At 42.7% G+C, this 13,963-nt stretch overlaps 1 protein-coding gene across 8 annotated transcripts in view; it reads right to left on the reverse strand.

The window, feature by feature from the left end:
* Positions 1 to 1,699: 1,699 nt before the first annotated feature.
* BBS4 (Bardet-Biedl syndrome 4) overlaps positions 1,700 to 13,963 on the reverse strand; it is a 393,503-nt gene continuing 381,239 nt past the window's right edge. For 6 of the 8 annotated variants that reach the window (XM_030930215.1, XM_030930214.1, XM_030930213.1 and 3 more), the window contains 8 exons: positions 11,263 to 11,317; positions 9,600 to 9,668; positions 8,147 to 8,299; positions 7,881 to 8,052; positions 4,967 to 5,036; positions 4,189 to 4,330; positions 3,195 to 3,396; positions 1,700 to 2,679 (listed from right to left, as the gene is read on the reverse strand). In XM_030930215.1, the coding sequence (XP_030786075.1) occupies positions 2,570 to 2,679; positions 3,195 to 3,396; positions 4,189 to 4,330; positions 4,967 to 5,036; positions 7,881 to 8,052; positions 8,147 to 8,299; positions 9,600 to 9,668; positions 11,263 to 11,317 (973 nt within the window). In that variant the 3' untranslated portion in view covers positions 1,700 to 2,569. The remainder of the gene's footprint in view (positions 2,680 to 3,194; positions 3,397 to 4,188; positions 4,331 to 4,966; positions 5,037 to 7,880; positions 8,053 to 8,146; positions 8,300 to 9,599; positions 9,669 to 11,262; positions 11,318 to 13,963) is intronic. The other 2 variants (XM_030930217.1, XM_030930216.1) reach the window with 1 other exon arrangement.

A 13,963-nucleotide genomic window follows, 5' to 3' on the forward strand; every position in this document is an offset into this window, starting at 1 on the left:
AAACCTCTTCCCTCTACATCAAAGCTTTCTGAAATAAAAGTAGTCCAATATCTGCTCATTCAGTCTTCAAGTCCTTAAGTTTCTATTGCCACCACTGCTTCCTCAAAGGTATATCACTGCTTGATTACTAATGATTAAGAGCAAGAGCTCTGCATAGAGTCCTGGATTTAAATCCTGGTCCTGCCACTTAGCTTGGAAAATTTGGTTGGTCTCTCCCAACCTCAGCTTTCTCTTCTATAAAATGGGGATAACAGTACCTCTCTGTTGGAAGGGTTCAATGAGGCTAACCATTCCCTTCCCAAACCTGTCTTTGTTGGCTTCCCATAATACCACTACTCTCCTGGGTTTTCTCTTGTATCATATGCTTCTTTTTTGTGGGCTCTTCTGCTTCTCCCTTTAAATACTTTTTTCCTTCTTTGGTTGCCTGTCATCTTATTCCTAGCTTTTCGTGGATGACTCCTTTCAAATCTATGGTTTTGATGATCCCCCAAATCTGAATTACTCCTGAATCTTAAAGAAATATTTTTCTTTTTTTGAGATGGGGTCTTGCTTTATTTCTCAGGCTGGAGGGCAGTGGCATTATCATAGCTTACTGCCACCTCAAATTCCTAGGCTCAAGTGATCCTCTTGCCTCAGTCTCCCAAATAGCTGAAACTACAGGTGTGCACCACCACGCCTGGCTAACTTTTTAATTTTTTGTAGATATGAGATCTGAGCCATCTTGCCCAGGCTGGTCTCCAACTCCTGGGTTCAAGTGATCCTCTGGCTTTGGACTCCCAAAGTGCTAGGATTACATGTATGAGCCACCATACCTGGCCTACTCCTGAATCTTTATCTTCAAACCAGGTTTCATTCCTGAAATCCAGCTATTCAGGTATCTGATGGATATCATCATTTGGATATCTTAAACATCTAAAACTAGGCCGGGCATTGTGGCTCACGCCTGTAATCCCAGCACTTTGGGAGGCTGAGGTGGGTGGATTACAAGGTCAGGAGATCGAGACCATCCTGGCTAACACAGTGAATGAAACCCTGTCTCCACTGAAAATACAAAAAAGCCGAGATTGCGCCACGGCACTCCAACCTGAGCGACAGAGCGAGACTCAGTCTCAAAACAAACAAAAAATCTAGTCTCCCTGGTTATCTAAGCCCCGAAATGGGTACCCAATTCTTAATCTGCCACATCCAACCAATCCCTAATTCCTGTTGATATTAGCTCCTAAATCTCTCATATTTCTCTCTTCCTCGCCATCTCATTTTTCACTAAGACCTTTCCAGTTTCAGAAAGTAACTAGACCATTTCATTCTAATATACTAGACTCCATGCTGATGTAGAAGTGTTCTCAATTGTTCAGGGTACAAATTCAGCTTTGCCACATACTACCAGCTGAATGACAAGGGCATCACTTCTGATACTTTTTGAGATACAAGAAATGAAGGGGCTCCTGCTCAGTTAGCTGTTGCTTCAATGTCAAAACAGACTCTGTAATAAAATAACTCCGGACAGTTTGGTTTGGTAGTAGGTAAGTTTTCTATCTTTAAATTATGGTGATTAAAGGGCACTTTCAGTGCAAAATGGGGACTGGCCCTCAGTAAGCAAATTGCTGGCTTACCATGCCCGTACCAAGTAGGAACTTGGCCTTGAGGTTCCTCCTCCAATTTCAAAATAGGTTTAGACACAGATAAGGGAAGACTGTGATCACAGGTTCAAGTTTTTATTTTGATCTCGTTTTTATACCTGAATAACAATTTTCTCCAAAGGAATGATGATACATAATCTCTATTCTAAAAACGGCACATAGTGTATTGATAGCATCTGGTCAGTGGTTATCACTGACTGTCTTCAATAACAATTACTCATCTAAGAAACTCTTCCTTTTTAAAAAAAAATCCTTGGTGCTGAGCCAGACAACCCTGGGCTGCTGCTCCTCATACTGATAGGATCTGGCTTCTAGACTGACCCCTCTCAAGAACAAAATACAGGGAGGGACTTGTTCTGGATTCCCTTTGGGCAAATGCAGCTGCAGTACTCACCAGGCTGGGCCTCAACTTACGGGACTTTTATTTTTTTTCTTTTAAATGTATACTATTAAAGTTGGATTATTCATCTAATATTTATGTTTGCCTTGGGGACTAATAAACCTCACAACCTAAGGATCACCCCAGTTAAACCAAGGCTTTGTCATCACAGGGCTACTCAACAGATGTCTTAGTTTCTTGAACTAAGGAAGGGGTCAGTCAGCTAGGAGAGAAAAGTCCTTTTGAAAGACAGCATCATATACCTTGCTGACTCTGCTGCATACATACAGCCTCCAGCCTTGTTGCCGGTTCTTAAAGGAACTGTGCTGTCTTTTCACTTTTCCTGGTTTGTGGGGCAATAGAGGGTTTCCTACCTCAAATGCCAATACCAGGTAGGTAGAAGGACCTTAAGCTCAACTGCTGGCTCCTCGTAATCATAACACATACTCTGTTCTGTGGTGGGTGCCACTCTGCCTGTGCCATGTCACATTTCCTAATCCAGCACATCCTCGCCCAAGAAAACCCTACTTCGGGGTCATTCATTCTATTCTTATTTCTCTCTTATTTGTTCTGATGTTTCAGTTGGACTTGATTCCATGGCAGGCTCTGGCTCCAGAGGAAGAGATGGGGGCTTTGTGAACTGGGATGTTCCTCCAGCACCTAGTAACAAAATAAAAACTTGAATCCTCATGTTCCACAATTTCAGAAGAAATCATTCTTTTTTGCTGTTAGAGTTCAAGAGGAAACCCCATATTTTCTGGAACCAGTGGGACTGACCCCTTGGCTATGAGGGAAGACTATAACTGAGAAATAAAGCAACAGTCAAGTTTGCCTTCAATGAGTCACTGAAAAATATTTAATTACGTCAACTTCTGATAAAGCAGTAAAAATTAAACATTGCATAACAGGATACACTTAATAATGTATTGCTCAAATTGGAAAGACCAGTGTATTGACCATCCAACTAACTCTGAGTAGCTGTTACCTACTACATAGCTTGCCTTAAGGAAACAAGTGCCAATTTAGCCACCCTGTGGTTTTTTTCTCCCCTTGTGGCCAATACTACATTGGACATGTTATGAGTCTGAAGAGAACCTCACTGAAAGCTATAATCTCTTTGCTGACACATGTGGCTTGTACCTGCTAGGTCTTCGTGGAGCTCTGTATGGTCCTACCTGAGGGGAGTGTCCTGTATGCAGCTGCTGAAGACATTGCCTGTCCTAGAGCTTGATTAGAGCCCAGAGGCTGCTGGAAACTGGCAGGTTTGCTGGTTGAAGTGGTCCGGTGCTTTGATTTGGGATCTTTAACTGGTTTAGTCCAGACCAGTGCCTCTCCAACCTGGAGAGCAGCTCCCAACTTCTGAGCCATCTCCACCATCTTGTGTCCACAAAGGAAGTAAAAGAACGAAAAGCATGACTGTCAGAGACAAGCCAACCCACTTCTTTGTTCTTCCAGCTGGGGTTTTAGCTGAAATAGTGTCTGGTCGTACTAGCAGTTGAGGCAGGAAGTACTTACAAAACAGCAAAGAATACAGATTGCCTTTAATGGATGGCACGGTGGTTCACACAGGATCTCAAAACCCAAAAATTCAAGCCTGGTGCATTACTGGGCTAAATGTTTATTTCCTACAAGAAGTGAAATAGGGCTGGGCACATGGATCACAAAGGTCAAGAGATTGAGACCATCCTGGCCAACATGGTAAAACCCCATCTCTACTAAAAATAGAAAAATTAGCTGGGCCTGGTGGCACACGCCTGTAGTCCCAGTTACGTGGGAGGCTGCGGCAGGAGAATTGCTTGAACCCGGGAGACGGAGGTTGTAGTGAACAGAGATTGCGCCACTGCACTCCATCCTGGGCAACAGAGCAAGATTCCATCTCAAAAAAAAAAAAAAAAAAGTGAAATAGAAGGAAGCTACAGACAGACACAGACCTCAACTTTGATGAGTTGAATTAGCAATAACAACTCAGTAAGCCTGAATTTCCTTTTATTATTATTCTAGGAAAGTTCTTCTCAGGCTGTTATTAATTGATGAACTCATGCTGCTGGGAACATCAAAGCCAGAAGAGCCATGAATGTGTAATACCTTGGATTTGGAGTATTTGGGCTTGATTTTTGAACGTTTCCTGAGAGCTTACTTATGACTCTTGGGAGCTAATAAAAGACTTACCTCAGAGTCAAATTCCACAGAGCTACTGTCCTTGAGTAGGTTGACTTTCTTCTCCATCTCCTGATATTGGGCCAGGGCGTTCTTCTTCTCGCCCTGGTTGTACAGCAGCACAGCATAGTTCAGGTTTACTAAAGGGTTACACCTATGGCAGACAGACAGGGATTCGATGGAGCTGGGGGCTTTGCAACCAATGGTCATTCAGAGATCCTTCTCATTACACAAAAACAAAACAAAACTGGTTAAGTAGAGATTTCTCCATTATGTAGCAAGGTAGGAACATATGTGCTAAGCAGACCTGTCGAGAAGAATCAAGGAATCAATCAATGGCCTAATGAGCAAAGCTGGTATTGGGACCAAGTCTGGCATGTCAGCCCTCAACAGCGACTACCTAGGCCAGGGTTGAAAAAGGAATCTCTACCCTGCTGTCTGGAAGATACCAGTGGAGTAAATCCTGGAAGAGTCAAGTTTATCTTCAATTAAACAGCCCAGAGTCCTATCTGATATTCCAGCTAGCCCACAGCTATCAGCAACCCAAGCCCACTGCCAGTTCGGACTTTCTCTAGCCTCCTGATTACTCAGTTTGGGACTGGAAACAATTTCTCAATTCCTGCTGAGCCAACACATACTTAGGAGACACATCTCTCCACACTGAGGTCTGCTGTGTACTAATGCCACAGAGGAAAAGCTGGGCTGACTCAGGCAGCACCGATGCTATGGTACCACCTCATGGCTTTGGAGAGTCCGACACCCCCAGTACCATTCTCAACCAAGTGCATACTTATCCAGGTGGACTGCTTCTGCGTAGGCTCTCTTGGCATTCTCTATATCTTCCAGATTGGTCAGAGCCACTGCAACAAAGAAAGCATTGCAGCTGGAGAGCTCAGCTTAGAAGACAAAAGTAGTATTAAAGACTGCCCCCAAAGTAAACTTCACCCACTCAGCTCATGGCACCGGAGTTTACTAAGTCAGCTTAGATACCCGGTGCTATCTTCAACAATCCCTTCTACAGTCAATCAGTTGCCAGGTTCTGTGCATCCTTTTTTGCAGTTTCTTTTCTGACACTGCCGTTATTCAGGCCCAAGTAGTTTCAGGCTTTCCATTTATCCCCCAGTGTCAATGTCCCCACTGCCTCCATTCCACTTTCCACAGTGCTGCCAGGTATCTCACTGACTTATAAATCTGACCACATTACCATCCTACTTAGGAATCCTCACTGGCTCCCCACATCTACAACTATGATCTTTACCCTTTCATTTAGCAATAAAACACTCCGACTTTTTAAAATCAGTATTTCCTTGACACCTCATATATAAAACAAAAACAGCTGCTCTGGAAGCCCTGCCCATTCCACCTCCCCACCAGCTATGCATTCACTCCTACCAAGCACCTAAAAGGAGATCTAGGAATACAGCTGGACAAACACGGCCTCTAAGATAAAGTCCTTGCACTGTATGCATGACTTCCATAATCTGACCCCAGAATATCTTTCCTGACTCATCTCCTATCATATTCTCTAACACTACCGCCCACTAACAGCAAGGGACACTGCGGTTTCATGGCTGCATGCCTTTGTTCATGTGGCTCCTCAACCATTCTGTGCTATTCCATTCTAGCTTGTTGTTCAGGATCCAGTTTGAAAGCCATCTCTACTTTGTAAAGTTAGCATTGCTGCTGTGCCTTCCATCATGGCTGTTTACATTTCTATGTCCCATTAGAACCCAGCTATCTAAAGAAACTATCAACACAGTAAACAGACAACCTACAAAGTGGGAGAAAATATTTGCAAACCATGCAGGTCTAATATCCAGGATCTATAAGGAACTTAAGCAAATTTACAAGAAAAACACAATCCTGTTAAAGTGGGAAAAGGACATAAACAGACACTGTTCAAAAGAAGACATACTGCAGCCAACAAGCATATGAAAAAAAGCTCAGTATCACTGATTAGGGAAATGCAAATCAAAACCACAATGAGATAACCATGTCACACCAGTCAGAATGGCTATTACTAAAAACTCAAAAGGTAACATTCTGGTGAGGCTGCAGAGAAAAGGGAATGCTTATACACTGTTGATGGGAGTGTAAATTAGTTCAACCATTGTGGAAAGCAGTGTGGCAATTCCCCCAAGAGCTAAAAACAGAACTACCATTCAACCCAGCAATCCCATTACTGGGTATATGCCCAAAGAAATATAAATCGTTCTGCCGTAAAGACACATGCATGTGTGTGTTCAATGCAGCACTATTCACAATAGCAAAGATGTAAAATCAACCTAAATGCCCATTCTGGATAAACAAAATGTAAATGTACACCATGGAATACTACACAGTCATACAAAAGAACAAGATCATGTCCTTTGCAGCAACATAGATGGAGCTGGAGGCCATCATCCTTAGCAAACTAATGCAGGACGGAAAACCAAATCCTGTTCTCACTGTAAGAGCTAAATGATGAGAACACATGGAAACAGAAAGGGAAACAGACACTGGAGCTTACTGGAGGAGCGGGGAGGGCCAGAAAAAAAAATAACTATCAGGTATGGGGATTTCTACCCATGAAAACTACAATAAAGAATCGTGCCCACATTTACCCCTTGCTCCTTCCACCTTCTGATTGACCTGGTGCTTCCCCATGTGGCCCTGCATGGTGTGGCATGCCCTCCTTCTCAGGAATTGTAACAGACTATCTTTCTAGTGGCAGATGTCTTCTGATCTGTTGCCCATACCATATCTGAATAATAATAATAAAACCTATGTTGCTGTTGTTTTTTTAAAGCAGTTATCTTTGTATTCAGGCAACCCTCAAATAACCATGACTCAATTGCTTTTGCAAGCTTTCTCTTTTGAATAAGAACCCCACAATAATAAACAAAAAGCCACTGGAAGACCACTGCCAAATGAGGACATGGATAGCTGCTTTGGGTCTTACATTTAGTAAGTAAATGTATATGGAGAAAAAATTTCCTAGGAAGACTATTTAGTCAGTACTTTAAAATTAAAATGGTTGTGCATAATTTTTAAAGTGTTTGATTAATTTTAACTTATTTTTATGATAATTTTAGTATGTGCATGGCATAAAATGGAGTTTCAGGAAGAGAACAGCATTCTACATAACATGTTCAGAAGAGATAAGGGTTTCAACATAAGGTAGCTTGACTTAGAAGTACCAACTAGGGGCCAATTATAGTAACAACAGTATTGATAATAATAGACCAATTATATAACCACAGTAAAACCAACCGTTTTCAAAAATCAGTATTTCAACAAAACCAGTATCATTAATTGAGTGCTTAATCATGCAATCCTCACATCAGCCCTTGGTACATATAATAAGTAGTAGAGGCAGGACCCCACCTAAAACCCAAGCTCTTAACACTTGCTATCTGGAACTTAGTTGGACTCAATATATATACAAATGAATTGTCAAGGCAAGAGGAAAAAATTGGTAAAAGGTGAACTAGGGATGATCTTTATTTAACCTGTTGGTCTCTGAGTGAAACTCCCCCAAGTGAGAAACAACCAAGTTCCTTTGTCATCTTTTATCTATTTCTTCAAGCTCCAGGACAGTAATCCAGATTCCTATAGGATCTCTAAGGGAATGGCTCCTATGAGACAGCCACTGATCTTCCATGATTCTAATCCATTTTTCCCTCATTACAGATGGCAGAGTTTTCCACATAAATGTTTCTTACCTGCCAAGAGCATGTAGAGCTCCCCCATCTTTGGCTGGAAGTTGATGGCCGCACTGAGAAAATGAAAAGCTGATGCATACTGCTGCATGGTCAGATGGACAAGGCCCAAATTATACAGAATCTTCCAATCGAAGGGTGCCAAGTAGTTGGCTCGTTTCAGGCAGCTGATGGCCTATGAGACAGAAGGGGCACTCAATGAGGGGCAAGCTAAACAGACCAATAACCACATATATGAATGCAAACAAAGAACATGAGGGGACGCTCACCGCCACATATTTCTTCTTGCCAAAGAAACACATTCCAATGTTATTCCAGAGTGGAGGACTTTCTGGAACAGCACAAGCCACAACTCTGTATTTGGTGAGGGCAACATCAAAGTCCCCGTGGGTCTGCATCATGCTGCCTGCTGCCAAGATGTCCTGAAAACACGGCACATAGAAAGTAATTCAGTCATTCCCAAAAGGCTGTAGCAGTGAGGCAGCCTTCCTGAGTCTATACTTAGCAGGCCCATCAGCACAGATGGGACTGAAAAATTTCTTCCAGGGACATAAATAATATATCCAAGCTACTCGGACAAATATTCCTGAGGAATGTCCTTGCACCCTACACTGTGGCTCTCTCTGGCACAGCACAAAAAAAAAAAAAAAAAAAAAGATAAAATTTTACTTGCTTTACCCATCTGTTTCCTACTTCTAGCCAGGAAAGTCAATATTTCAGAATGAATACCAGAACCCTTTGATTAATTTTAACTTCCTTTAATCTGTTCTCTGCAGCCCGGTACACCAAGTGTTCTAGACACCTGAAATACACCTGTACGTGGCTACTTAAGGTACATTTCTTCCTACCATAGAACAGAGGGTGAGTCAGCTTTAGGCTTCATCAGCCCAGCCCTTTCATTTCTCTAAGGAAAGGTATCAAGGTGGGAGCTGAGAGGCTAATATTACTTCCTAAATCAGAACTCAGTTTGTATCCTTCTATAAACAGCTTGTCTTGCTGCATCTCCTCAATGATACTCATCCATTTGATGCTATTCCTTCTCATTCCCCAAGTCACATCTAGACAAAAGTTGTAATATCAAATCATTAAGACTTAGAAGTCATTTCAACATGATTATTGTTGCCTTTTAGAGACAGGGTCTCACTCTGTCACACAGGCTGGAGTACAGTGGTGCCATCATGGCCTACTGTAGCCTCAAACTCCTTGGCTCAAATGATCTTCCCTCTTCCAACTTCTGAGTATCTAGGACTACAGATGTGTGCCACCATGCCTGAATAATAACTTTTTTTTTTTTTGTAGAGATGGGGGTCTAACTACGTTGCCCATCCTGGTTTTGAACTCCTGGCCTCAAGTGATCCTCCTGCCTCAGCATTCCAAAGTGCTGGGATTACAGGCATAAGCCACCATGCCCAGCAGATTTATTTTTGACAACAGTTGTGGAGGCATTGCTAATTTCCTAAGTAACACATAAGCTTTACTAGGACTATGATTCTGCTTTCTGCAGGGGTTACACGTCTATTATAACAAATGTGCACTTTTAGAAGATAAGTAGAGCATACTTGACAATACTTTCAAATAAGAAGAACCACCTTATATTTATATTTTTTCTATTTCTCAGGTATCCAAATTTAAGAAGCTATTCCTTTGCTTTCCAGGGTCAGATGACCTCTAGAAGCAGTGGGACCATCTATCTGAAGGCCAGAGCCTTCATGTCTGTAATACCTTGTAATTGGTAGGGTCATAAGTCAGTGCATTGCCAAGATGTTCAAATGCCTTCTGGTAAATGCCGAGCTTGGAAAAAAAAGCAAACAAGACAATTTACATCAGCAAGGAGATAGGCAGTTAAAAGAATCTGGCCAGACCAGGCGTGGTGGCTCACACCTATAATCCCAGCACTTTGGGAGGCTGAGGTGGGTGGATCACCTCAGGTCAGGAGTTCGAGACCAGCCTGACCAACATGGAGAAACCCCATCTCTATTAAAAATACAAAATTACCCAGGCATGGTGGTGCATGCCTGTAATCCCAGCTACTCAGGAGGCTGAGGCAGGGGAATCGCTTGAACCCAGGAGGCAGAGGTTGTGGTGAGCTGAAATTGTGCCATTGCACTCCAACCTAGGCAAAAAGAGTGAAACTCTGTCTCAAAAAAAAAAAAAACACAGTGGCCATCACCCAGAACAGAAATGCTCTGACTTTTTTGAGTTCTCCTGATGAAAAAGAAAAAAAAAAAAAAAAAAGCAGCTACAGTTACCAGATAATAAAGAAAGAAAACTAAAAATCCCCACAGTCTTGGTTTTCCTTCTATTTGTGTTCGTCTGTCCCCTGATAAGGTCAAAGTATCTATTTGATAAGAACCATTTCTGCCACACTAGTACTGTTCCACATTAATGCCTCTTGGCAGGAAATGAGCTGGGTATCCTCATCTCCTGTGGAGCCTACCTCCCAAGCCAAAGCCCAGGAAGACCCAGGGTTAAGCTCCTGATTCCTTTTAGAGAAAAATGAAATAGACATAAAGGCCACCATAGAGGCAGGGCTGGAGGCAGAATCAGCTGAACAAGGAACTTGGCAAATGTGTGTACTGGGGAAGGGGGAAAAGCCCTTTGGATACCTGGGCCCTGGGTCCTCAGTCAGAGAATCAATGGAGCTAAAATAATCCCATTCACATTCAGGAATGTGGAGGGGACAGAAAACTTCTTATTCTAGATAAAGTATACTTTGCCTTCTCTCTTTCCAGTAAGACCCTGGCTGGGAAGAAAGATCAAAAGAAATGGCTTTGCCCCAAAGCCCTAAGAAGTGCTCACTTGTATCCGTTTCTCTCCTCACAACAAAATAACAGCCTCCAAGACCAGAGTTATTTCTCATATATGCTCTTTCCTGGATGGCATAAGAATTTGAGACAGGATCTGGCTCTGTCACCCAGGCTGGAGTGCAGTGGCTCAATCTCAGCTCACTGCAACCTCTGCCTTCCGAGTTCAAGCAATCTTCCCATCGCAGCCTCCCAAGTAGCTGGGACTAGAGACGCATGCCACCATGCCTGGCTAATTTTTGTATTTTTTTGTAGAGACAGGGTCTCACTGGCTGGTCTCCAACTCCTGAGCTCAATTGATCCAGCAGCCTTAGCCTCCCAAAGTGCTGGTATTATAGGCATGAGACCACACCCAGCCTACATAAAAATTGTAATTGAACTAGGCTAAAATAGAATTGCTTCCAATTTAAATGCAGAAAAATAATTCCTTTAGCAAAGAGTATCAAATAGAGAGAGTGTAGTTCATGAACTTTATATGACCTTTAGTAAAATAAATATCAGAATGCAGGAAAACCACCATACACACAAACCCTAAAGCATTTCTAATATCAATGCATGAATGAGTAAAGAGTTTTCATTACCTGTAAGTAGAGTAATCCTAAAGTTGTAAGAAGCTCTGTATTTTCTGGTGAGAACCTGCAACATAGAGATGCTCAGAGGGAAAACAACATGTAGATGAGAAACACAGAGACACATGCACGGTAATATGCCCTTGTGCAATACTTGACAGACCCCACTGAGCCTCTTCCTCCCCAAGGAAATACCTGAAGGCAGTTTGGGAACTGCCATCAAAAGTAGGTCATCTCAACCCTGGTGATAGGGAAAACTGCTCAGCAAGAAAAATGGGGCTTAGAATTCAGATTCCTTTCTTAGGGTAGAAGTCCTAAGAAAGAACCTATGGAATGTTCTGCATGACTGTCTCGGTCACACTGATAAAGAACAACGCTTTATAAACCAAGTCAGTCTATAACACACATAGTTTCACCAGTCCTTTCTTGTGGGATTTTTTTTTTTTCTATTCTCATTGTGCCTACAATGCCAGGCAGCATAATTTTCTATGTAATTTAGGATCCCAAGGCCCTTAATACTGTTCTCTCCACTTAAACAAAGAGCTATACCAAGTAGCCAAACTAAACCAAAGAAGGAAGATACATACCAATCCTAGGAAAGAAGGTGCTACTGACCTTTGGGAGTAAACACTGATGTACGTAAAGTATTATCTGTCTGCTCAATCCCTCACTAATATTTGTCTTTGTCACAAAACTAAGGCAACACTGAGTTGAGATGATCTGCCTATAGGATCATCAGACAGTTTCAAGAGTAAAACACCAAAGGGCTATGAACAATGTCTTCTGCTTCTAAGGAATGATACAGGGCATGGGTTACCTATAGGAAGACCTGAACCAGAAGATGCAAAGCCCCAGCCAGGGGAGGCCTGAGCTGACCAAACAGAGCTTTCTCAATTCAACTGGGAATCTGCCTTTCACTTTCTGCCATAATAAACATCCATTTTGATCACTTCCCTCCCCAAAGCCAGGCAGCTTCTGTAATTTTAGCAATATCGGCTTTCCCACTACAACATGACTACTCTCTTCAAAGCTGTAGGTCATGAACTATGGTCTCTATCTTCTCAGTAAGGCTTCAAATTTTAGCTGTCCATATTTCTCCCTTGGGAAATTTAGTGACTGAAGTCCTTGATCGGTTACTGGAAGAACGTTCCCCTTGGGATTTATGTATGCTAATCTCAAAGAGCCAACCCCTAAAAGGCAGGAGTCAGGGATCAGTGCTACTACCTAGCACCACAGAGGCACTTAACATGTTACATGGCTCCTTACTACTTGCCCATATATATAACCTCTTGATGACAAAAGTCTCTTCTGTAGCTTAACAAATCAAGTGATTTTTCTGTTTTAGACACAAAATATGGTCGAAGAAAATTCAGAAAGCAGTGTTGTGACTCACATAACCAGGAAATTTACTACCATGGTAGAAGATAAAGATGATTAATAAATTAATAGAAATCTAAGTTTAGTTCAGAATCTAATTATTAGGAATAATAAGCCTCGAACCACAGACCAGACATTCTATTAAGTGACCAAACAAATGAGACAAAGCATTTTGCTACAGCTATTCCATTTAAAGAAACAACACAAGGCCGGGCACAGTGGCTCATGCCTGCAATCCCAGCACTATGGGAGGCCAAGGTAGGCAGCTCACTTGAGGCCAGGAGTTCAAGACCAGCCCAACCAACATGGTGAAACCCTGACTCTGCTAAAAATGCAAAAATTAGCTGGGCGTGCTGGCGTGCTCCTGTAGTCCCAGCTACTCAGGAGGCTGAGGCATGACAATCGCTTGAACCCAGGAGGCAGAGGTTGCAGTGAGCCAAGATCGCACCATTGCACTCAAGCCTGGGTGACAGAGCGAAACTGTGTTGAAATAGAGGGGAGGGGAGGGGAGGGGAGGGGGAAAGAAAAGAAAGAAAGGAAAGAAAGAAAGGAAAGAAAGAAACAAAGAAGAGGAAAGGGAAGGAGGGAAAGGAAGAAAAGAAAAGAAAAGAGAAAAGTAGGGAGGGACGGAGGGAGGGAGGGAGAAAAAGGGGGAAGGGAAAAGGGGGAAGGGAAAAGGGGGAAGGGAAAAGGGCGAAGGGAAAAGGGCGAAGGGAAAAGGGCGAAGGGAAAGGGAAAAGGGAAAGGATAAAGGGGGAAGGGGAAGGGAAAAGGGGGAAGGGAAAAAAGGGGGAAAGGAAAAAAGGGGAAGGGAAAAAAGGGGAAGGGAAAAAAGGGGGAAGGGAAAAAAGGGGGAAGGGAAAAAGGGGGAAGGGAAAAAAGGGGGAAGGGAAAAAGGGGGAAGGAGAAGGGAAAAAAGGGGAAGGGGAAGGGAAAAGGGCGAAGGGGAAGGGAAAAGGGGGAAGGGGGAAGGGGGGAAGATACTGGTCTCATGCTAATAAGGCTAAATGTTTCTTTTCTTTTCTTTTTTTTTTAAATCAATCAGGAGATTTCTGTCCCTAATAATATCTCTGAAAACAGAAGACCTGTTGTTAACATATGATACCAAAATGGCAGACTATCAGCCAACTCCTAAATCTGTTATTTCCTTCTTCTTGACTGCATGTCTGCCCACTTCCCTTGCAACTATCTCCTAGTTTTGAACCATAGAATGTAAGCAGGAACGATGTGCGCAATTTCTGGGTCATTTAAAACTTATTACCAAGGCCAGGTGCAGTGGCTCACACTTGTAATCCCAGCACTTTGGAAGGCTGAGGCAAGAGGATCGCTCAATCCC

Source organism: Rhinopithecus roxellana, chromosome 5 (genome assembly GCF_007565055.1).
Source record: "Rhinopithecus roxellana isolate Shanxi Qingling chromosome 5, ASM756505v1, whole genome shotgun sequence".
Taxonomy (NCBI): domain Eukaryota; kingdom Metazoa; phylum Chordata; class Mammalia; order Primates; family Cercopithecidae; genus Rhinopithecus; species Rhinopithecus roxellana.